The 26,099-nt window shown below is 43.8% G+C and overlaps 1 protein-coding gene across 2 annotated transcripts in view; it reads right to left on the bottom strand.

Moving 5' to 3' along the window:
• The window catches only part of FLT1 (fms related receptor tyrosine kinase 1), a 176,479-nt gene that overhangs the window by 108,387 nt on the left and 41,993 nt on the right, over nt 1-26,099 (bottom strand). For both annotated transcript variants that reach the window (XM_078443807.2, XM_060637463.3), the window contains exons 5-11: nt 16,316-16,440; nt 12,173-12,335; nt 11,704-11,840; nt 9,047-9,221; nt 7,710-7,827; nt 5,256-5,425; nt 4,453-4,612 (exon numbers count right to left, since the gene is read on the bottom strand). In XM_078443807.2, the coding sequence (XP_078299933.2) occupies nt 4,453-4,612; nt 5,256-5,425; nt 7,710-7,827; nt 9,047-9,221; nt 11,704-11,840; nt 12,173-12,335; nt 16,316-16,440 (1,048 nt within the window). The remainder of the gene's footprint in view (nt 1-4,452; nt 4,613-5,255; nt 5,426-7,709; nt 7,828-9,046; nt 9,222-11,703; nt 11,841-12,172; nt 12,336-16,315; nt 16,441-26,099) is intronic.

The raw sequence follows: 26,099 nt of genomic DNA, 5'->3' as shown, positions 1-26,099 counted from the left end.
AAGGACCACGCAAGCCAGACCAGCCCACCGCATGGGCGGTCAGGAGTCCTACTTAGTTCTTCAAAATCCAGGGGGGGGAGGTCAAGTTCTAGCATCTATCACGGGCTTGCCGAGTAGGAGTCAGCTCTCCCACATCCTACTCTGCCCCACCCTGGCCTTCGCCAACCCACAGGTCAGGATCACTTCCCTCCATGACCGAAACGAGTGAGCGAGGCAGGCCACAGGCCGGGACGGTTACTTCCCTCCCCCACGGCACAGTTTTGTGTGCTGTTACTGTTACCTAACTCGTCTGTATGTCCTTCATTTTTCTTCTGAGCAAAATCATGTTCCGTTTTCCTCAATTCTACAGCCCAGATCTGCTACTTTTCCATCGCTCAAGCACAGGAAAAGTCACATTTTACTTTCCAAGACTTGGGTTCCCTTCTCGGAAGCGTTGGGTTAGAAATGGTCACTGTTGGGAAACTAGCTCTATAAGTAGGCAGAAAATTCTTCTCAAGTTCCTTAAAAGTTTGGAGGCTTGTTTAGAGAATTTTACCCCACTGCTGGCGGTAATCACAACCTTGCCTTCCTAGGACAGTCTGAACCTTTTGCCAAACACATTACCTCACTTGATCCTCATCGTGTCTCTGTGAAGTGTGTGTAATTATCTGTATCTTATATGAACAGAGGCTATAAACTACACACATGTGAAAGGTGCCGTAAGCTTAACACCCCGGTGCACACTCCCTAGGTGATGCCCACACGAAAAAGGGACAAGTTTAGGAATATCCGCTTAGAAGTCTCTGCCAGTTGTTGAGGATAAGAAGGAATCCAAAATTCCACTTCATCTGGTATTCATCAGTTATTTTAATGCTATTAAAAATTCAAAAGAGGAGCGCCCTGGAGCGGCTCAGTGGGTTAAGCGTCCGACTTCCGATCATGATCTCACGGTTCATGGGTTCGAGCCCCACGTCGGGCTCTGTGCCGACAGCTAGGAGCCTGGAGCCTGCTTCGGATTCTGTGTCTCCCTCTCCCTCTGCCCCTCCCCCACTCGTGCTCTGTCTTTCTCTGTCTCAAAAATACACCAACACTAAAAAAAAATTTTTTTTTAATTCAAAAGAAATGTTACCCTAGCTTCCGAATGTGCCGAAGAGTAAAAGGGGAAAAGATTCTGCTATTTCCTCTCAGCTCGTTAGGAATCTGAGTTAAAAAGGACCCAACCACCCTTTTCCTCCTTTCTTTCATTCCTAACGTTTTATAAGAACTAACTTGAGGTGAATCAAAAGCATAGCTAAAACATGGCTCAGCAGTGGATCACATTTAAAAAAAAGAAGAAGAAATTTCTGTGCATTTTATTTATGGTTCTTAATTTGAACAAAGATGAATTAGCTGAGCCGTAGTTCTGACAGTTTTAAAATATATTTATGTATTTATTGGGCTCCCGGAAACTATACGATTTAAGTCTGAACCTCTTTAACTTAGATACATGAGTCAGTGGGCCATATCAAGCCAATTAAGAAGTTGGAGCTCCTTAAAACACATTCAAACCTCGAAACTAAACTCACGCTTTGGTTGTGTCCATACGCAGACATGTCCTTTACCTAGAGCCTAAAATTTAAATACCAAGAATTATCCTATATATTCAAGAGTAATGTGCATATCAATCACCTAATCTCTTGACGGCCACGCATAGATGCCACCATGCAAATATGTTACCATGTAAACCAAAATAAGATTCTAAAAATTCATGCAATAGAACGCCCTTTATTCAAATGTCACTAACTAAAATTCCTATCTACAACGGAATCTAGGTGTCAGGTACACAAAATACATTTATACAAAAACATATTTCATGGGGCGCCTGGGTGGCTCAGTCGGTTAAGCGTCCGACTTCGGCTCAGGTCACGATCTCGCGGTCCGTGAGTTCGAGCCCTGCGTCGGGCTCTGTGCTGACAGCTCAGAGCCTGGAGCCTGTTTCGGATTCTGTGTCTCCCTCTCTCTCTGACCCTCCCCCGTTCATGCTCTGTCTCTCTCTGTCTCAAAAATAAATAAACGTTAAAAAAATTAAAAACGTATTTCAAACTTCTAGTAATTAAAGAAAGATCCATGTATCTGCCAATTTTAGCTTCTGTCTGACAGCGTGAAGTAGAATTATTCTATTTGTGTCCTAGTGCACATAACTCCCATATATCTTTCTGAACTATTTCTAAGTTAAATGTACTGTTTTAACCAGCAAACGCCCAATCTGGGCCCGACACAGGTAAGCTACTCGGTTTGTTGACTGAAGGAAAAAAAAAAAAAAAAGAGAACTTCTGATGGATATGCACATTTTGTAGCAGATAATTTCAAGCAACAACATATTTTTTTATAAATGAAGCATCACTGAAAAAGTTAAAGCTTTCCTTTCTGATCTGTCTATGATTGGTTTCAAAAACGTCTCAAATGGAGAATAAGTCAAATGGTCAACAAACATCTACTGAAGAGTTGAGGCACTCTCGGAGACTTGAGAGTAGTCCAGGAGGAGACAGAGCTCAGTAAACTTACTCTGTAAGTAACACGGGAGAAGGAGTTCAGGTACCACTGAAGAAATCGGAAAAAGACAGCAAGAGAGTTAATGTCTCCATTGTTTTACTTTGGTTGACCTCATTCCCCAAACCCTATTTTAAATCTTTTAAGTTTATTTGAGAGAGAGAGAGAGAGAGAGAGAGGGAGAGTGAGAACACAAGCTGAGCAGAGAGAGGGAGAGAGAAAGAGAATCCCAAGCAAACTCCACACTGCCAGTGCGAGCCCAACATGGGGCTCAAACTCATGAACTGTGAGATCATGACCTGAGCCGAAATCTAGAGTCAGACGCTTCACCGACTGAGTCATTCAGGCACCCTCCCCAAACCACATTTTAACAGCATCATTCAAACCCAACTTCATACTATTATATTCCCACACAATTATTTTCTCAGAGTTCCTAGGTCTATCCTAAGTAGAACTGAAATTTTAGATTCATTATTATCAAAACAAAAATTAAAAACATCTATAAAAAACTATGTTTTCTACAAACATTGAACTTTATACTTTTCTCTGAATAGCTTAGTTATTTTTCACGTATTGCACGTCAGGTTGGCACAAATACGGGAATGGATCCACAAATAGGTATGCCTACCCCTAAATTAGCAAAATCATACAAAATCTCAGTAGATCTCACTGTGTTTGGGGCTAAATAACCACAGTGGTAAAGAAGATATTCGAGCTTAGTAACTTCTCCATACTGCTGTTCCTAGAAAATTGAAATGATATTCAGATGAGAAATCAGACGTGTGTGGCAATAGCTACTTCTTCGGAACCCTAGAGTTCATGAGCTAACTCTCACTGTCAGAATCCAAGGCCTTAGACAAAGGATTGAAACACACGGTGAAGAAACTCGGACACTGCAGGAAGAATCTAGAAAACCAAACAGCCACTTCTGGTTAGGCTGGAATTGTGTCTTTCTTATTTTTTTAGCAAGCCGATTTTGTTTTTGTTTTTGTTTTTGCTTTTGTTTTTGTTGAATAGCAATTTCCCCCAACACTCCGCAAGTGGGGTGAAAGCAAACATTACGGCAAGATGATCATTCTTGGGCAGTCTCAATAATACCTTCTTGTTGCACTTATCGATTCTATTCCTGTTCTTCAAATCGGCTCCCACCAACTGTCCTCAGCATCATCCCTCTAGACTAAACAAAAATGGGAAAAGGGCAGGCAGGGCTGTCACCGACAGGATGCAAGGAAACACCATACAGTGACCAGAAGGGAGGGATGTACCGTTCAGCAAATACACGGTGAGCGTCGACTACCACGTGCACCACGCCCTGAAGACACAGAGAAGCTCTCAGCCGGCTCGTGGTTAAGAGAAACGACACACGTACGCAAGCCTGGCAAAGTCACGATGGTGTACGAGGTGTGGTTCATACTGAAGAGGGAGAAAGGGGTCTGAATGAGGCAGTTAGGAGTGCTCGCGGCAGAGAAGCTGACACACGAACTGAGCCTTGGGGGATAAGGAAGGACTTCTGGAGGGGGGGCAGCAAATGGGTGGGAGCGCATTTCAGATGAATGGAAGAGCACGGGTAGCGATCATCAGCGCAGGGAAGGTCTCCCATCATGTCCAACGTTCACAAAACACGAAGAAGCTGAATGAGCCAAAGTCTAGGGATTCTCATTTGAAAACAAGAGACTGGAGTTCAAACCTGAGTGTCAAAAAAGGCGAAGATAACCTGTCCCTGTGCTCCCCAAACTATAAACTAGAGAGAAAAATGATGACATGGTTAGCACTGAGTAAGGAAGAAGAGTAGATATTGCCCCCTTTTCCCCACGGGAGGGAAAGTCTTTGCGCCAAATACGGCTGCGTATTCCGTTTGCAAACTTCCATCTCTGTCCATTAAAGAATCGCGAGTCCAGGTTTAACAAGTATTTGAAAGTTAGTCAGGAAACAGACTGTCCTTACCTTGCTTTGGAATGATTATGGTGACAGGGACGCCAGAACCACCTGACTGTAGGCTGAGGGATACCATAAATGGTACAAGTCAGGGTCTGTCTGCTGCCCAAGGGGTAGAGGGTCGGGTCTGGAAAGGACGACACGGCCTTTTCATAAATCTGGGGTTTCACTGGAAGGGAGATGAACAGGACAGAAGTCAAGAGCTGTACGGTGACTTTCTCCCGGGCCACAGCCTGAAGGACCACATTCCCACTGGTTTTGATGTCAGAGAAACAAACACATATTTGTTGGCATCACAGCTTTTTTTTTTTTTTTTTTTTTTAAAGTAAAATCGCTTTGGTAACAGTAAAGAATTGATTCCATGGTATGGACATCATGACTACAGTTATAACAAAAACATTTATTGCTTATGGAAGATAACAAGCAGACATGAAATCGTTTTGATGGGGGCATATGTGATTTTTAAAATAATTACTTAAAAGGGGCGCCTGGGTGGCTCAGTCAGTTCAGCATCCGACTTCAGCTCAGGTCATGATTTCACAGCTGGTGAGTTTGAGCCCCACATCGGGCTCCGCACTGACCGCACAGAGCCCGCCTCTAAGCCTCTGTCTCCCTCTGTCTGCTCCTCCCCCGCTCTCTCTCTCTCTCTCTCTCTCTCTCAAAAATAAACAAACATTTAAAAAGAAATAAATAACATAATTACTTAAAAAGTTGGTTTAACTTGATGTTGTTATATCGACTTTTGATTTACAAGTTTTCCTGACCTTCACCCCTCCCCGAAACCAGAAGGAAGCGTGAACAGGTCAACTTACCATTTACAATTAAGGTGGTGGTAAGGTTTTTAAACACATGTGACTGCTTTATGGCCAGCAAGATCGTGTAATCCCCTGCGTCTTCTGCAGCAACGTCTTTGATGATTAATGAGTAGCCAAGAACCAAATAGCGAGCCGATTTCTCGGTCACAGGGAACCCATCTTTTAACCTGCGGTTAAGGGCATGATCAGGAAGTCATTCCACACTGCCTCTCTGATAGCACTTTAACACTGTCATTTACGTTTGTGAGCTCAAGGTGATACATACGTTCGTCTCAACGTTCATTTAAAAAATTTAGACACTAAGTTTCCACGGAAACCAGGTGGGGTTTTTAAGCTGAGACACACAGAGCGCTGGGGTGGCTCACTTGGCCTTCCAAGTGCCTGACTCTTGATCTCAGGGTCGTGAGTTCAAGCCCCACGCTGGGTGTGGAGATTACTTAAAGAAATGAAGAAAAATGAAGAAACAACTTAAAAAAAAACCAAAAAACCTAAACTGAGACACACTTCACATTTATTGGCAAGGAGGAAGAAGTACCTTGAAGGAAGAAAGGAAAAGTGATGGGTTTAAGGTACCCACAGGGGTGCTGCTGGTCACCATGTGACTTAAGTATTAACCCAGAAGCACTGGCTGATCCCCTCCAGATGTTTTTCAGAGTTTTCCACGACGCTTCATCGGCAGCACAAGGGCCATTGTAAGTCAGATCAACTAGATCATTTCTCCAGATAAAAAATAAAAATAGACTTTTCTATTGTGGTCTCATGTGGAGTTCTTATTAGTTGTATAAATGGTCACACCAGTTGTCCCTTTCATAAACTATAGTGAAACCAAGATTATCAAGATCTTTCCCCCGAGGGAGAACAGTAAAGGCACAAAACTCGCAAACAAAAGGTACAAAACTTAATTTTTTTTTTTTTTTTTTTTACTTTAAATATATCAACGCCTAGACATCCTGCAATTGCAAACAGAACTGAGAGTCGGGAGACTGAATGCCACCCTGTGCTGTGCACCCAACTCATCCGTTCGGACATCACGTTTCTTCAAGTTTTCTAGACTTTCTCAAAGATTTAACTCTAAAAAATTCTACGATTTCATTACATTGCAAGGTTCTTCAGCTGGGCATTTTAAAATCTCTTAGTTTACTGTGTTCCACATAAATGTAGATGCCAATAGTTCATATCCATGCAAGTTCTGCAGGCAAATTCTCATCACTAGAGAGTCTCAGTTCTAAGACAGTCCAAATGGCTATGCTCTACTTTACGACTGCAACTACGATCTTAGTTTACTTTTATTTCCCATTAGCCAGTCGGTGGTTTCGAAGATGGGCTGTGTGTGTGTTTTCAGTCCTGGCTTCATAGTTACCGAAGAAAGTAGCACTGTTTAACAGGCTCAGATCCTTTGGAAAGAGCGAATGTATCGCCTAGAGTGATTCAGTTCCTCTTAGGGAATAACGGACACTCATGGGAAATGGACTTTTGGACTTTCGGTACATCGTAAAACAAACAGAAATCTCTCTTTTACTGCGACGGCATGCAGGAGCATAGCAGAGTTTAACGTTCTCTTTAACTCCCTATTAACTATTTGAGGAAACGGAGAACAAATCCTGCAATCACGCAGTATCAAAAGCAAAATAAGGGCTGATGGAGGTGATTCTACGGTGGTACCACTTCTATATTGTCTGGGTTGTTTTCCTAATCGGTTTCGCACCGGACTCTTTGTTTAAAATGTAATGGTCTGGGCCAAAGATACTGGTGTTCAGAAATGATTTCACAGAATGACTGCAGATTATCAACAGATTACATTGTTTTACATCAGGTGTTGTGCAAACATGAAAAAAAAACCAAAAAAACCTGCTTCAGGAGTTTCTGAATATGCAAACTTCGAGCCAAAAAAAACCCCTTCATTAGTTCAAGTAGGTCCATTCGTCCGCCCCTGCAACTGAATAAGTCTTGTCTCTATTAATGTTTGTTTAATTTTAAAACAAGACTGGAACTTTCATCCCAGCTGTGTATAAAAGAATTATTTTCAGATAATAAAAGAATTATTATCCTCATTACAAGGGCCTGCTTCTTCAGGGTTACTAGAGCATGTTACATATTCAAGATGCTTCCTATCCATTGCCCAACACACTCCATTCAAAGGACGTTGACATCATAGAGAGGCTTAGAGTTGCAGAAATTTAGTCACAGGGAGTGAACGGCTAACCTGAACTGAGAACTCAGAAACACCTAATCCCTTGCTCTGTCCTGTGACACACCGTGTCGCCTCCCCTCCGGCCCGGTCTACCTCCTTCCCTCCCGGCCTGGAAATCCACAGAGTTCTCTGCTTTCTACTGCCGTCTGGGGAGCTTATTATCTTGCTCTTTTTTTCAGGAATTCAAGTCACTGGGGTCCTGCATCTTCCTACTTAATGCGGCATATCTTAAACTGATAGGAAAATAATTAAGGTCCTACCACAGGACTTCTGGCGAGGGAAATGCCTTCACTTTCATAGACAGCCTGTAAGACCGCTTGCCAGCAACAGTTTCCAACACTTGCTGTTTTCGATGTTTCACAGTGATGAACGCTTTATCTTTGAAAGGAGGGGTGATAAAATAGATTAGAAAAGACTATGTTTATCTTGACCAGAACAAAAACAATCCAACTCACTGCCTCATTCAAAGGACGGTTGCCAGCAAGGACCCAATGGCACTGAATGCTGACCAAGCCTATCGATGAGCCCCAATATCGATCCAGGAATAAAATAATTTAGAAGCACTCTCACCGGTGAAAACACTTCGCACGAAATGGCTGCAAGCGAAACAGAAAAGCAGAGGCAGGGCAACAGAAAGCAGAACACCTCACATATCCACATCACAGTAAGAGAAGAGGACAGAGACTTCTAAAAACCTGCTTGCCCAACGTGTGATGGAAGAAAGTCTTCGGGCACCTGAAAATAACCGATCTGATTTCAAAAACTGACTGGAGAAAGTCAAAAGAATCCCAAAAGGGGCGCCTGGGTGGCTCAGTCGGTTAAGCGTCCGACTTCGGCTCAGGTCATGACCTCGCGGTCCGTGAGCTCGAGCCCCGCGTCGGGCTCTGTGCTGACAGCTCAGAGCCTGGAGTCTGCTTCGGATTCTGTCTCTCTCTCTTTCTCTGCCTCCCTCCCTCCCTCTCTCCCTCTCTCTCTCTCTCAAAAATAAAATAAACATTAAAAAAATTAAAGGAAAAAGAATATCAAAGGCCACTGGCAGCATTGTTCCATAGATTCTGCCCCTCACCGTTTTTCAACAGTGGAAATAAGTAAGGTTTTCAGGGACTCTAAAGAGGTTTAAGTATTTTCTTTACAGACTTTGCCTGTTGGAATTAAGCGACAACATTAGGATTTCATGAGACTAAAACCAGGGATAAAAAAATCACATCAATTCTAAGTAATTTATCACACCACATTTTCATTTCCCCTAAATCCTAGGGGTACCTGAGAGATTTCCCCCAGAGAATAAAGGAAAATCTGTCCATGTTTTTCTGGTTTGTTCATATGGAAGATGAAAAAAAGAATTTAATAGAGATTATAACGTGATCTTACTGAATTATTAACCACAGTTTACTGGAAAGGAGAAGATCCTCTGTCCAATTCGAAAATATTAAATTTAAGGAGCACTTAAAGCGATTTGCTTTTTGGCAGAGGCTAGGAGGGGGAGCAAATTGTATCGCTCATGATAGGGTGCCTCTTGGCCAAAAGAGAATGTCCATTTTTATAGCGCCTGCCCCAAACCCACCATGATCAGAAAGTTGAGGATGAATTTGCTTACCATATACGTGCACTGAGGTGTTAACAGATTTGAATGACGGGCCACTCTTCACATGACAAGTATAAAGTCCTTTGTCTCTGTTCTGCACATTGTCAATCATAAGAACACTGTAGAACACGTTAGCGTCGGAACTGCGTCGGCCAATTCGTTGCCTTATAGAAGCTCTCTTCTTTGTCTAGAAAGAAAATGTGTAACAAATGTAGAAACAGTCTTGTTCACGCACAAGGGTACAGCATTTCTCAGGTTATGACGGAGAACAACATTTTATGCCGAGAAGCAAACCCATCTAATGGCAAGATGTTTGGAAACTCTCTCTCTGTCTCCATGTGTTTCGAATACCTGCCCCAGTGACATTTGTTAGTACTTCGTTTTCTCCAGACGGACGTTCACGTGCGTTATCTTAACGGTTTCTCCCAACAACCCAGGGAGACGGGCGGCCTTGCTGCCCTTTGACAGGTGAAGAAACTGAAGTGTCAGAGACCACGATGGGCTGGAAACTCAGGCCTTCTGAGTGTTAATCTAGTGCCTTCCCTCTAAGCACACAGCCCTCTAAACAGTCACCAGTTCTCTGCGCGTAGATATCACTAACTCAGGCAATCGTTATCTTTAGTATCTGGCGTAACGACTGCTTCTCGAATAGAATACCACGTGGGTTTTCTTTTGCTCTCTTCCTAGAAATGAAGGAGACAGTCCCGAGTCCTGGCTGCACGTACTAAGCTGTAATCGTCCTGGTCTTGTGATCTCGCTCTTTGGGCGATGCTCTCCAACTTCGGCCAAATCACACCAAATGGATCTGAGGACGTGCAAAGCCACCTACCCACCGGCGGTGGCAGCGGTGGGATGTTGTCCCGTGTTTGCCTCACTGAACACCAAGAGCAGGCCCTGGGGCTCAGCGGGTGTAAATTGGCCACAATGACTCCTTCCTGGTTTTGAGAAGATGAGATCACATTGCCTTTTCCTTTCATTGTTCCTTCCCCGCCCCCGTGTTTTAGCATTACATTTTATAACACATAATATGTTTTTTCTCCCTCTCCATCCTTCCCCATGAGGAGGCATGGAAAAGAAAGACTTTGGAAGCTGTGCAGAACTGGTCTTTGGGTCTTCAACTTAGCACTCGTCTGTGCCATGTGCAAGAAACTCCTACCCACCTGTCCTTGCATTGCCCTGTTGAAACAGACACACGGTTAGGCCACTGTCTTCCTTCTCAGCAGAAACCAGAAGGAAGATGGCAATCACCACCGTCAAAAATCAGACAGTCGGTCCCCTAAATAGAGTTACAGAAAGCCCTCGGTCTTTGTAGGTATTACTTCTGTCTTCTCGCTTAGAGAACTCTTGCCTTCTCAAAGTTGAATAACATTGGCATTGTTTCTGTCTTCGGAAAACAGCTGATCCTGGGGTTCAGATATCTGCTTTGGTCTAACACTGCAGCCATCAGCCACACCTAGCTATCAAAATTAACATAAAAGGGGCGCCCGGTGGCTCCATCAGCTGAGCGTCTGACTTCTGTGGCTCAGGTCATGGTCTCACAGTTTTTGAGTTTGAGTCCCATGTCGGTCTCTGTGCTTAGGGCTCAGAGCCTGGAGCCTGCTTCAGAGTCTATGTTTCCCTCTCTATCTGCCCTTCCTCCACTCGCTCGCACGCTTTCTCTCTCTCTCTCTCTCAAAAAGTAAGACAAACGTAAAAATTTTTAAAAAATAAAATAAAGTTTAAAAATCCAATTCTTACTCACACCAGCCACATTCTAGGTGCTCATTAGTCACATGGGGCCAGTGGTTACTATATTAGGCAGCAAAGGTATTTCGATCACAGAAAGTTCTACTAGACAGCGCCATCTTAGAAGGTAACTGGCCGTCAATAGATGTATCATCACACTCTTAGAGTAGAGCCCCTAGCAGGGCAAGAGTTTCCTCCCTCCTGGCGTTTATTGAGAATATTTGATTTCTACCCAAACCCAGAAACATCACCGAGCTGGGGCCGTGCCGCGTCAATCATACTAACGCACGGCAAGCGGGTGCCACAGGGACGGTGCGAGTTTCTTAACCGTTGATCGCAGACTCCCCATCTACACATTTTCAGACGATTGTTTGCAAGGATGTTTGCTTTGAATGAGGAAACCCGACTTGGCCTTTGTTCTTCTCGTTTTTCTGAAGGACAGCACTGCCCCTTTGTCACTTCACAGATGGAGTACGGGATGGCTGGGCCGTAATATCTCCCCTTTCCAAACACGCTCCGATCAGGTGCCTGACTGTCGGCCAGTATCTTCAATTAATGCGCTGACGACAACTTTTTGTTGTTGTTCTTACAAAAGACAGTCCCTGCCTGGCATCTAGTGATAAATTTCTCTCTCATCTCTAAACCCCAGAGAAAGTTTCCAGGGATGAGACAATCCCCTCTTCCACCCGGAATCATGCGATAGAAATACCAGCCTAGACACTTCAAAACAAAACCTCCAGACATCAAAAGACCGTATCTGTGCACACATACTCCCAAAAGTCAGACCAGGAAAGCATCCCAGCAAACCCACAGCTTCCCTGTTGACTCCAACTGCCACAGGAGTCGGAATATCCTGATTTTTCCCACCTCAAAAACGCAGTGGCATTTCACTCGCCAAAAATAAGTATCGCCCTACGGGAGAAATAGAAAAAAACGTCACTCACTTCACCGGGATAACTCCAGGTCATTTGAACTCTTGTGTTCAAGGCAGTGGTAGTTGTACAGTTGAGAGTAAGAGTGCGACCTCGTAGCAACTTGACTGGGCTTGGAGTGCTTATTTGGGCATCTATGATTGTATTGGCTGCAAGCATAAGAAATGAGATTTTTTTTTTTAAAATCAAAGTTTCAGGGGCGCCCGGGTGGCTCAGTCGGTTAAGCGTCCGACTTCAGCTCAGGTCATGATCTCACGGCCCGTGAGTTCGAGCCCCGCGTCGGGCTCTGTGCTGACAGCCCAGAGCCTGGAGCCTGTTTCAGATTCTGTGTCTCCCTCTCTCTCTGACCCTCCCCCGTTCATGCTCTCTCTCTGTCTCAAAAATAAATAAACGTTAAAAAAAATTTTAAACCAAAGTTTCATTAAGCAGATACACGCTGGAGCATTTTGGCTCACGTCCATGCCTCTGGAACACCACTTACTTTGTCGATAGGTAAGATAGTTTGTCTTGTACAGATGTCCGTTGACTGTTGTTTCACATGCCAGAAGCCCTATTTCTCTGTATGTGGCGTTTGCTATTATGAAACCCTTCCTGCTGTCCCAGGTTATTCGTTTTCCATCAGGGATCAGCGTATCATGTGGAAACTGAAAAGAAAGAGATGGGCTTGAACAAAATCGCACCAGCACTGTGGCGATACAGCTTCACCGATGGCTTCTGAAAACATAATTTTCACCAAAGATGCAAACAGTACAGGTAAAAACTCTAGTTTGTGCTAATTGGCTTTTTCGTTTTCTTTGCATGTAGCAAGAAACACACGATGATGATAAATTATAGTAATTATTATAAGAATTCATTATCAGCCTCCGTGACGAGCCGCACCCACCCAGGACGGACCCAGCTGTCACGTCGGACTTCCAGTGGGAGCCCTTATCACTTGGCCTCCGGGAATCAGCCTTGCAATAGACTGGCCTGATATTCGGTAGAGAAACCACTGAGGAATTTTTCCTCTGGGGCTGCCAGGTTACCCTCCCGAGTCCCATCAGCTGGAGCTTTTAACAAGCCATAACTTGTCCTCCCATTTTTGCATGACTTAGTAAAGAGGTGGCTGTCCTAAGAGGACCGTAAATCATGCCAAGTCCTTGGAGATGCACACCATCGACTTGGCTCTCGCTGGGGTTATCGTCTGGGAGGGAAAACGCCAATGAAACGGACAGCAGACACAGCTGCAAACAGATGCAAAGTGCTGCCATGAATGAAGTGCTCTCAAATTCTCAGAAGCATTCCCAAACACAGTGAGTCCAAACGGAAGAAAGGAATCCATGATTTGATTGGCCCTTACGCCTTCTGCTGGACGCCAAGGACTTTATTTTTCAAGACGGCGATATAAACAACCCGCCTCGAGGTCAGGCTTTACTAAGGGGCATTGCTGCATACTGAGTGGTCCAGCCAAATTCCCCCGATGCCAGATCGCCAGCCCAATTTCAGAGGCAGAGCACGCTGGCTACCACTGTGACTTATCTCCCGCTAAAAAAGGAAAAATAATCAGACTACCTTCCCACAACAGATCATAAAGGAAAAGGCCAAACTGCCCTGAAGAAGTTTCAGATCTTTTCTGTCTTCTTTTAAGAAAGTGCACCTTGGGGCACCTGGGTGGCTCGGTCGGTTAAGCGTCCGACTTCGGCTCAGGTCATGATCTCACGGTCCGTGAGTTCGAGCCTCGCGTCGGGCTCTGTGCTGACAGCTCAGAGCCTGGAGCCTGCTTCCGATTCTGTGTCTCCCTCTCTCTCTGCCCCGCCCCTGTTCATGCTCTGTCTCTCTCTGTCTCAAAAATAAATAAACGTTAAAAAAAAAAAAATTAAAAAAAAAAAAAGAAAGTGCACCTTGCGTTCACTCGTGACCCTGTTTATCAATTATTTATATTGCTTGCTGAAGGAGCTAATCTGGCCGGGATTTGTGACTCTATGGCAGAAATTCCTATGTGAAAAGTCACCAGTGCCCTGTCTCCGAGAGCACGTCTGTGTTGGTCTATGTCTGTGTTTCTTAACTCTGAGAGGAACTGCAGCCTGTTTCTGAAGACCTGCACGCAAGTGAGGGATGCACTTCGTGTGTCAGTAAATCGTGATTCCATCTGCAAACTTAGGAATGCTAGGTGGAAGAGAAAGAACCTTCTCCTCTAATTCGGTGCACACGATGAAGGGAAAAGCTCGGGAGAACTGAAGTCAGGGATTGAAATTTCTGATGCCTTAACAGCAGGTGAACGCAGGGGCGCCTGGGTGGCCCGGTCGGTTAAGCGTCTGACTCCGGGTTTCGGCCCAGGTCGTGATCTCCCGGTTCGTGGGTCCGAGCCCTGCATCGCGCTCCGTGCTGACAGTGCCGGGCTTGCTTGGGATGCTCTCTCTCCCTCTCCCTCTCTCTGCTCCTCCCCTACTCGGGCTCGCTCTCTCTCTCTGTCCAATAAATAAAACTAAAACAGCGTAGCCGAACACAAGCATGTGCTGAATGTAAAAGGAAGGTTTGCTGATGGACTTCCTCAGCCCAACTGAAAAATACACTGAAGTTTCCTTTAAGGTTTTCGACTAAGTTTCTCTTACTCTCATCTCCCCTTACTGCCACTAATAGTATTCCATTGACAAAGAAACTTTGTTCAGAGGTGACCAGAGCTCATCAGCTACGGTGGTGGCTACGTGTGTCGTAAAGGGACAGGAGGATGAGCGGCCTCGAAAGAAAGGACTGTACGGGAGGCTGTCTTCAGGTGACCTTGGCTCTGCCACCGCTGGCCATGGGGAGAGGAGACGGAGGGGACAGCAAGTTAAAAGGGTTAAGAGGAGAAGCGGGGGGCACGGAGACCTTAGAGCAACTTTAGGGCAACACAGACTCGTTCCAGTATATATGGGGCAAACTCAAACCCCTATTAGAACACTATGCCTTGCTCTCTTGCTTGTGTGTATGAGAGATCTTAGGTAGAAAAACCGAGAAAACAAACTCCCTCCTCAAATTTGTGCACGTGGGAATCTGGGAGTGTTTCTTACAACAGACCAGCGATCTGCATTAGAGCAAAGAGGCAAGGGGCTTGCACGAAACAGAGACGTGCTATATTAATCACAGAGCGATTATTACGTCAAACTAAGAGGAATGGATACCATGCTTGATAAGAAGTATCACTGGAAAATCAATCAAGCATTGAGTATTAAAGTGTTAGACAGATACCCTTGAATGGGGGCTCAGTTTGGGCCAGGAACTGTGCCAAGGGCTTTTCATGCATCACCTCAGCTACTTCCTCACACCTACGAGAGGCAGGTGCTACTGTAATCACTCCTATCTCTCCAGTGAGGAAACTGAGGTGGAGGGAGTTCTGATAACTAGCCAGTTTGCCCAGCAGGTTAAGTGGCCGGGTGGTAAGAATCCAGGCAGCGTGCCACAGGGCTCTGCTCTGACCCACGCTGGCCTTTCTCCTGTACCAACTAAACCATTAGCAAAGGTGGCAAGGGCATGGAAGGGGGAGTCAGGATACGGATTCCGATGGCCATTGTGGCCTGCGGTGGGAGGGTCTTCAACTCCTCCAGAACCTCAGTTTTTCCTTCCACCAGTTGGGTTAGCTCCTCTGGCCATTTCCGGCTCTGAAATATACTGCTTTTCAACATGGGTGGTGACACACAGATACAATGGAAGCCAAGCCCTGTCACCGATGGACTATATCGAGGGCTTCTATCAAATCAGTAATGTAGGAAAGCGAAGGCAAGGGAAGAAGACGCTTCCATCACACTCCAGGATTCAAGGTCAACAGTGATAGCGAAAATCACTCTGAACTTTTCCAACTCGACTACCACCATCACCAAACTCCTCCGGAGTACCCACAGTGTGAGCAGTCGTGCCGGGTGCTGCCTTGGGACGGCCTTAACTTCCCCCTTTAAAGCTCAAAGCTCTTAGGAGTCACCACAGCTTTCCGCCTGGGGAGTTCTTGTCCAACTTTCAACCCTAGTCCACTCCCAAACTCTTACTGCCGATGAATTAGCCGGAATGTCACATTTTAGTCCTTGTCTTTATTAGATTCGACTCCAAATCTTTTTCCTTCTCCACGTGCATAATTTATAACACGGTATAAAGAATAAAAAAATCTCAAGCATAACTTTCTCTCCCCCTCTCTTCCCTTTTCCTAAGCAGCTAAGTTTGGATGCCCAGCAGGAGATAAGCTTTTTGTTACCAGGAACTTCGCGACTCAAACTCAAGGTGGTGGCTCCCTAGGCACTTGTCTCATCGTTCCGTCCTCAGCAAAAATCTAGATTAACCCCTCTCTGCCAAGCTACTGACTCACAGAAGCAAGAGAACTGGGTTTTTTCCCCCCACATTGCAGACATTTGGATTTGTGGCAATATAGAAACATTCCCACAATTTTAGTTCTTTCATTATATTCACACACATTTATGCCCACGTTATCATTTTATTTCATTTAAATACATGCATGGGTAGGACATCTAGCACTTATACTTTATAGTCAAAAGACACTCCAGAAAAGTCCACTGAGCAGCCCGAATGTCTGTAAGAAAACCATTCCAGAGCGATAAAATGAATTCACCGTGCTCATTTGCAGTAAAGGTATTCTGAGAGAAGCATTGCTCGGCTTTACCTTTTTTAAAGTAACAGTGACGTTAGGTGACGTGACCCGGCAGGGGATGACGACCTCCCTTCCTTCAGTCATATATATAATTTCAGGTATTTCACTGTGCATCTCTAAGAAAGGTCTATCTGTATCTGAATGAGAAGAAAATGCAAAAACAAAACAAAACAAAACATATATGTAAGTGGTTGTATGAAGAACGTGTAGACATTATGGCTGGTGAAACAGTATGGTTATGTCAAAGGTCCCCCATCACGTGACCCATAAATTCACACATTCTCGTCTCTGAATTTGGCCCTCTGTTTCTGCCCAGGAAAAGAATGCTTCTATAGCGAACCAGGTTCCTTCTTCTGTTCCGGCCTGGGGTCAGATTGCCCCTGATGCCCCGGATGTGCAATTGTGAAACGGGTGGGGTGGCGGTGGGTGTAGATCACTATGGGAAAGAAACCGTGAAAGTGCAGGGAAAAAGCAAGGAGAGTATTCTGCATAAACTTCTTGCCACAGCTACGCTAAGTGCCTCAGGAAGCGCCCCCCGGAGCCTTTGTAAGGAGTCAAAGGGCCCTGGATGCGATGGTCAGTTGACTTTGGAGCACAGAAGATGGCAGATAGAGGTAATGCAGACCTATCTACTTGGAGACAGGATTAGCATTTGAATGACAGAAGCCTGACTTCAAGACCATCCCCAGCAGACTGATCATGAACGAGAAGCTCTGAGCTGCTTAGGATAAGGGGAAAGGTTGGAGAAGCAGTGTTGAAGACCACATTCACTTCACAGGCATATCAGAGGTCTTTGGGTACGCACTACGTATCTACGAATGGCGTAACGTGTGCCAGTGCATGCAAAAGGACTGGAGAAGGCTTTAAACAATCACCCAGATACCACCCTTAAAAAGTATGGCATCTGGCCAAGTCTCAGAGGCCAGAAGGATTCAAACCACCTGTTCGGCTTCCCTGTGGTTCCTCTGGGGACCAGAAAGGCCTCATATGTCTTAGAAACATTTGCACGGTCTACCTTGCCCTTGCCCTCAAGAGCCCGCCGCCATTTCATGACCTCTTCAGGAGTCGCTGTGCTCCCATCTTCTGCCCTTGACTCCAGCCTTACACGCCCAGATGGAAAGAACCCCAGTGTCTACTCTCTCCATCTGGGCCTGAAAGGCCCAGCTAGGTCCCCACCTGCTTGCTGTACTTTAGGAAGCTCACTCTGGATGCCGAATGGAGAATGGAAAGAAACAGAGCAAGAAGGAGGCAGTGGTTGCCTAGACTAGCTGGTGGCTATGAGGTTGTCATGGGTAGAACCGTGTCCCCCCAAAAAACAAAAGGTTGAAGTCCTGACCCCCAGGACTTCAGAATGTGACCTCGTTTGGGTCAAATGGAACCACTGCCCATGAAATTATCAGTTACGTACGGCGGGCCCCTACTCTGGTACGACTGGTGGCCATAAGAAGATGGGCCTACGTTGACAGACGTCGGAGGGAGAAGCCACATGAAGACCCAGGGAGAGACTGGAGAGCCGCAGGTGCAAGTCAGGGGAGGCCAAGGATCGCCAGCAACCACCACAAGGTAGGAAGAAGCCAGGGAGGGTCCCCCTGCCGGCGTCCGAGGTAGCATGGCCCTCTGACACCTTGGCTTCAACTTCTAGTTTCTAGAATATGAGACAATAAATTCGTGTAGTTTTAATCCCCCAACCCCTGCAAAAAAGATGATACTGCTGTAGCCTGCTTAAGATGGAATCATTTGGAACACACTAGATACTAGAAAGACCCTATTATCACAGCCCAGCTCACATGCCCTAGATTTCTAAATAATTCCTCCTTGTCCTCTGGGAAGCGTGCTGGGCCGGCCCCTTCCTTACACCCTTTCTCCACCCAGCCCACCCTCTGGGCTTTCCTCCTGGGCTATCCCACTTCAAATACTGGGTGCTGAACGGGCAGGTTACTTCTCTGGCTACACGCTGGATGGAGAGTTCCTAGAGGAGAAGAAACAGACCGTAGTCATCCCCGTCTGACGTGCACTGAACGAACGAATGACCAAACGAACGAACAAATGAACAAAATGGATGAAGGGCTACCCAACAACCCTCCTTTCACAGATGAGAAGACGGAGGTGTAAATATGAGAAGTGACGTGAGCAGAGCCAGGCCTGGAGGCCTCCTGACCTCCTTCCCCGTCCCCACCCTCAGGGCTGGCATTCCCCCTCCCCTCCCCCCCTTCCCCCTGCCCCCCTCCCCCCGCTCAGGAAGGGCTGCATCTGGCAATCGCTCCTCAGAGACTGAGGCTGATTCTCAGACATTCAGTGGGGAAAGGATGTGCCCTGTGTCCTACTGTCTGGCAATGGAGCAGTTCTGAGAAGAGGACAATCACCAAGGGGCCAGGGCGGTGAGGGGGAGCCCGGGCACAAGGCCCTTACGAGGCTGAGTCGGGGGGGGAAGCAACAGATCATGGTGGTTAAGAGCACACAGGCCAATCATTTTAGCCTCTGTCCTTCATCTGCAAAATGAACTTCAAAGGGTTCTTATGAGGGTTACATGAAGAACACTTACCTGGCAGACAGTGACCACTATAGGCGTGCTAACTGTGGCTTTTCTTATTATCATGAGAGATTTGAACTTAGGGACAGTAGGTGTTAGGGTATACGAAAATCACAAACTATACCCGTGATCTTAACGATAAAAGGCAGAAATACACATTCATATATGGCGTAGGAAAAAGACAAATGAATACACTAAACTGTTTGAGGAGTGGCTTTACAGATTATTTTCTTATTTACCTTTTTATAGATTGTCAGACGGTCTAGAACGAGCATATGTTATTTTACAATAACATTTTGAATTATTGAAGGTAGGTCTCGAATTCTGAAGCAGCGTCCATTTTTACTTGAGGAAAACTACCAATTCTGCATTGGATTTATTTCAGTTTTGCACAACAGAATGGGACATTAACTGCACAGTTAATATGATATTTCTACCGGGAGAGCTCAGTGGGTGTAGCGACATATGGAGGGAGGAAAAGTTAATTATGCAGAGACAAAGATTCACTTATCAGCACAAAATTCCTCCCCTAAATAAAGTTGCTGAGCTAGACTTTCAGCCAGAAACTATTGGGATTTGATCATTCCTTTCCTTCCTCCCGTGAGTCTGTATTTTTGTCTTCTTTGTGAGTCCCAAGGTAAACACAAACACCAGGAAATGGTTTAATTCATGTAACTGAACTGTAGATCCTTCACATTTAATTTGCTGTCTCCTTAAGCAATAGTTTTCAACAAAGGGCCCTGGCATAAAAAGTTTGTGCAGGAAACAGTAAACATCAGTGTAGTCATTTCTAGGCTAATGAATGCCAATCCCAAATGAAAACAGAAGAGGTAAACTCACCGTGCCTTTGAATTTCTCCTTTTCCTTTTGTCACTTTGGGTCGCCCAAACGCTTGAATTTTACTACAGCTATTGGCCTTTAAAATCCAATACCCATACCAGCTCTGGGCGCACTACGGTTCTGTTCAAAACTTCAGTGAATTGCGTCCGTTCCAACACAATGCAAGACACATCATTTGTATCAAGTCAACAGCAGCATTGAAATCCACTGTGTTTGCAAATCGGCTGATGACTGCGGATACACACACACGCGCGCACACACACACGCACACAATATGCTCTGGGCTTATTAATAGTATATACTTCCTCTGCAATTTGCTTCAAGGAAGGGCCAAGAATGAACTTGCCTGACATATTCTAATACAAACATTTTTTGTTTTGTAGGACCATAGATACAGAAGAGGTCACGGTTCCATTAATATCACCAGTAAAACCACTTACAACTCCCATAGGACGCATTTGTCTTTGTCACAAAATTAAAAATGACTTCTAAACCCCGCCAGCACTGCAGAGTGGTTTCCTGAGGCCAAATTGGCTGGTTGTCGAGTGAGGAAGAGCTGCTCCAAAGATTGTCGGTGTTCTGGCAGTGCAGACATGCTGTCACCAGGGACTCGCGCCGACGCACAGCTAGGTAGAGGTCATGCAACCCTCCCCTCTCTGAGCCCTCAGAGCTCAAAGCCATGAGAGGAAACTGGCACAGAATAGGAGGTTTTCTCATCCAATGCGAGTATCTGGGCTACCTCCTTCAGGACAACAAGCGGGCTCGGACACAGAGAAAGATCAACCAGGGACCCTTGCTCTGAATGGTATTACATCTATTTTTTAAATGGGTTTTTTATTCATTCCACTCCATCCCCACCGGCATCGCCTGGGAGTTCTTCCGCTGGGTTCGGAGCAAGCAAATGACTCAAAAAATTCAAGGAAGCTCTGCAGAGTTGGAGAGGAGCTCAAAAGTAAATATCTTATTTCCGAGCACCTTCTCATTTGTATGATTTTTATGAGATTTTTCCTAATTTCCTTTCATTTCAGTTTCCTTACCTCTAATTCCTGGTCATGAGGATGCCTCATTATTTTAAAGGAGGATGTGATTTTAATTGATTGAGGACAAAGTGAGGAGGATGAACCAATCCCATGAAAAGGGCTCCAACTAGACACAGGAGTCTTCATATCACACGGATCCTTCATATTGTGGACCATACTTAGTGCCCAAGGAGAGTCGGTTGATCAGGAAAATATTTCATTTGAAATATGAGCAAAAAAAAAAAAATTGTGGGGCCGGGGGAGGCAATTCCCACACTGACTTATAGGGCCCACCAAAGCCTTTGCAAATTCGAAGCAGAGCTTTGGAGAAACCAGAAGAAAGCCGAAGTTGCTATACTAATATTAGATAAAATATACTCTAAAACAAGAAATGTTGCTAGAGATAAAGAAGGATACTTTATAATAAGAATGGGGTCAATGTATCAGGAAGATATAATTATAAACATATGCAACTAACAACAGAGTACCAAAATACAGGAGGCAAAAACTGACAGAAACGAAGACAGAAATAGACAACTCAACAATCATAGATGAAAATCTCAATATCCCACTTTCAATAATGGCAGAACAACTAGACAGAAAATAAAAGAGGACTCGAACAACACTACTAACCAACCAGACCAAACAGACACCTGTAAGAGATCCATTGCAGTAGTATATACATTCTTCTCAAGTACACAGCGAACATTCTCTAGGATAAATTATATGCTAGGCCATGGAACAAAACATGGATAAAAGGATAGGAATAAGACAAAGCGTGTTCTCCAACTACTGTGGAATGAAAACAGAAATCAGTAACAGCAAGAAACTTGGAAGGAGCACACATTAAACAACACATTCCTAGCCAGCAAATGAAGCAAAGAAGAAATCAAAAGGGAAATTAGTAAATACCTTGAGATGAATGAAAATGAAGACATCACATTCCAAAACTTATGGGATGGAGCTAAAATTTATAGCTGTGTTGAGGAAAATTTACAGTTGTATGCCTACAACTTGAAAAAGGAGTAAGAGATCTCAAACCAATAACCCACTCTTCCACCTTAGAACTCTAGGGAAAGAACAGGAGACTAAATCGAAAGGGAGCAGAAGGGAGGAAAGAATGAAGATTAGAGTAGTAATTAATGAAATAGAGAACAGAAAAACAATAGAGCAAAATCCGTGAAACCGAGAGCTAGTTCTTTGAAAAGATGAACAAATTGGAAAACCTTTAAACAGACAAACCAAGACAAGAAAAAGAGAAGACAAATCAATAAATCAGAGATGAAACAGTAGGCATTACTAAATGTCTAAATTACTAAAATAAAAAGCATTATAAAGGAACATTGTAATTGTTTGCCAGTAAGTTCGATAACATGAAATGGACAAGTTCCTACAAAGACATGCATTACAGAAACTAACTCAACGAGAAAGAGACCACCCAAATAGACCCATAGTAAGTAAAGAGATTGAATTAGTAACGAAAATATTACCAACAAAGAAAGCCCAGGCCCAGATGGCAAGAGAATTTTATCAAACATTTAAATAACTAACACCAATTCTTCAAAAAACTTTTCTAAAACAGAAGGGAAAGCTTCCCAATTCATTCGACAAGGGTAGTGTTACCCTGATACCGAAACCAAAGATATCACAAGGAAACCACAGATCAGTATCTTTTGTGAATGTGGACACAAAAAAACCTCAATAAAACACTAGCACATTGAATATATATAAAGAGACTTATACATCATAACTAAGTGGGATTTGTTCCAGGAATGCAAGACTGGTTTAATATCCAAAAATCAACATCGTTAATATACCATATCAGTAGAATAAAAAACAAAAGGCACACGATCATTTCAATAGATGCAGAAAAAGCATTTGACAAAATCCAAACCCCTTTCATGATAAAAACACTCAACAAACCGGTAATAGAAAAGAACTTCCTCAACCTGCTAAGGGCGTCTGCAAAAACAAACAAACAAACAAACAAACAAACAAAACAAGACAAAACAAAACAAAACCTAACAACCAACAACCAATGTCATACTAATGATGAAATACTGGATGCTTTCCCCTTAAGATTAGGAGCAAGGCAAGGTCACTATTTCGATTCAACATTGCACTAGAGGCTCAACGGCTATCATAAATAATGCAATATCCTAGCCAGCACAATTAGGCAAGAAGAAGAAAAAATAAAAGGCACCCATATTTGAAAAGAAGAGGTAAAATTTTGTTTTCAGATGACATACTCTTCTATTTAGAAAATCCTAAGGAATTCACTAAAAATAACTATTAGAACAGTAAATAAGATTGCAGGATCCAAGATCAACATACAAAAATGAATTGTATTTCTATATACTTGCAATGAACAATCTGAAAATCAAATTAAGAAAACAATTCCCATTTATAACAGCATCAAAAAGAACAAAGTACTCAGGAATATGTTTAGCACAAGAAGTGTAAAACTTATACTTTGAAACTATAAAAACATTGTGGAAAGTAATTAAAAGATATAAATCAATTTTTGAAGCATCCCATGTTCATGGATTGATATTAAGATGGAGCCAAAGTATGGAAAGAACCTGAATGTCCCTGACTGATGAATGGACAAAGAAGATGTGATATATATATATATATATTCAGTGGAATATTACTCAGCAATGAAAAAGAATGAAATCCTGCCATTTGCAACAATGTGGATGGAACTAGAGAGTATTATGCTAAGCAAAATAAGTCAGTCAGAAAAAGATATATGATTTCACTCATATGTGGAATTTGAGAAACTCAAATGAACATAGGGGAAGGGAAAGAAAAATAAGATGAAAACAGAAAGGGAGGCAAACCATAAGAGACTCTTAAATACAGAGAACAAACTTAGGGTTGCTGGAGGGGAAGTGGGTGGGGCATGGGTTAAATGGGTGATGGGCATTAAGGAGGCACTTTCCAGGATAAACACTGGGTGTCATGTGTAAGAGATAAACCACTGGGTTCTACTAAAGCCCAGACAACAGTGTTTGTTAACTAGAATTTAAATTTTCAAAAAAGATGGCACTGTTCCCCAAATTATTCTATAGATTCCATGCAATCCCTATCAGCATTCCAGCTAACCTGACAAGCTGATTCTAAACTTCAAAACTGCGAAGAATCCAGAGCAGCCAAAATAATCTTGAAAAGGAAGACTAAAGTCGGAAGACTTTCACTTCTCAATTTCAGAAGTTACTACTAAGCCTATAAATGACAGTGACTAAGACAGTGTGATACTGGCATAAGGACAGACACACAGATCAATGGAGTAGAACTAAGACTCCAGAAATAAGTCAGTGAGTCTACAGTCAATTGAGCTTTGGCAAGGGTGCCAAGATCATTCAGTGGGAAAAGAATGGGCTTTCCAACAAATGGTGAAGTAACTTCACACGCAAGGAAATGGGGTTGTACTTTACATCATACCATATACAGATATTAACTCGAAATGGATCGAAGCCCTAAATGCTAAAACTAAAATTTTAAAAGTTAAAAAGAGCCACAGAGGTAAATCTTTGTGATCTCAGCTTTGGTTGGGTTCTTACATACCATACAGGCAACAAAAGAAAAACAATAGATGAATTGTGCTTCATCAAAATTTACAACTTTTGTGCTTCAAACAGTACTATCAAGAAAGTGAAAAGAACTCACGGAATGAGAGAAAATATTTGCAAATTATAGATCTGATAAGGGATTTGTATCTAGAATATCTAGAATATGTTTATACATATCTAGAATATATTAAAACCTAGACATATATATGTATCTACAACATACAGCACAATATTTTATGCCTACGTGATATTAAATATAATTATATAAAATTTATTAATATAATAAAAAATTGAGGAACTCTTACAACTCATTAATAAAGATAAATAGCCTAATGAAAAAGGCTATTTTTGGGGCGCCTGGATGGCTCAGTCGGTTGAGCGTCCGACTTCAGCTCAGGTCATGATCTCACGGTCCATGAGTTCAAGCCCCATGTCGGGCTCTGTGCTGACAGCTCAGAGCCTGGAGCCTGCTTCGGATTCTGTGTCTCCCTCTCTGTCTCTCCCCCTCTCCCCTCATGCTCTGTCTCTCTCTCTCTCTCTCTCTCTCTCTGTCAAAAATAAACATTAAAAAATTTTTGAAGAAAGAAAAAGGCTATTTTTTCACAGCCTGGAAAAAGGCTCTGAATAGACATTTCTCCAAAGAAGATACACCAGTGGCTAAGAAGCACAAGAACAGATGCTCAACATCATGAACCGTCAGTAAAATTCAAATCCAAACTACAACAAGATCCTGCTTCATATCCAGTAGGATGGCAACGACAACAATAACAACAACAATAAAACAACCCACACTAACAAGTACTGGCCAGGATCTGGAGAAACTGGAACGCTCCTGTACTGTTGGTGGGAAGGTAACATGGCGTAGCCACTTCGGAAAAACAGTCTGGCATTTCTTCACGTGGTTGAACGGAGAATTACCATATGACCCGGCAATTCCTCCCCTAGGTATCTTCCCAAGAAAATGAAGACTTATGTCCGCACAAAAACTTGTATACGAATGTCATGGCCAAAAGGTGGGAACAACTCAGATGTCCATGCACTGATAAATGGAGAGCTAAAAGGTGGCAGATCCATACAGCGGGGTGCCATCCAGGCAACAAAAAGAAATGAAGCGCTGACACGTGGCACAACGTAACGTGGATAAGCTTTGAAACGTGCTGAGTGAAAAAAGCCAGCATATATTTACATATTTAATGACAAAATGCCACGCATTTCGTTATTCTCTTTATATGAAATATCCAGACGAGGCAAACCTATCAGGACAGAAGCAGATTAGTGGTCAGGAGGGAAGGAGGGATAAAGGGTGATATTTCTGAAATTCAGTCAGTGGAGCGTCCGACTTCCGCTCAGGTCATGATCTCACGGTTCCTGAGTTCGAGCCCCACGTGGGGCTCTGTGCTGACAGCTCAGAGCCTGGAGGTTTCTGCCAGTTAGGTCAGATACGGTACACGGATCTTTCTGTTACAGCAAGGCAAACCCAGAAAGCTCCTCATGTTCCAGACTCAAGTTGCTATCCTAAACTTTCAACGATTTTTAAATGTATTATGCGTGCGGTACAAAATAAGAAACGCCTCCGTTTACAAAAGCTCTTTCCTGACTACCCTTCTTCAGAAGAGAAACAGGTTTTGCCTGGTCTCACATCGAGGCCCCACTGACCTAATTACAGCAGCTAACTGGATATAGCAAGAGAGGAGAAAAGGGCAAGGGTTAGAAAGGAGAGAAGAGAACACAGAAGACAGTCCGCCCTTGTTCCTTCCTCTTCCGTTTCCATGAACTTGCTCTTTGAAACATGGGTGGCTAGCTGTAGATCAGCGTAATCAACCGCCTCTCAG

The sequence above is a fragment of the Panthera onca genome, chromosome A1 (assembly GCF_046562875.1).
Source record: "Panthera onca isolate mPanOnc1 chromosome A1, mPanOnc1 haplotype 2, whole genome shotgun sequence".
NCBI lineage: Eukaryota > Metazoa > Chordata > Mammalia > Carnivora > Felidae > Panthera > Panthera onca.
This window is presented reverse-complemented; position numbering and strand designations above follow the sequence as displayed.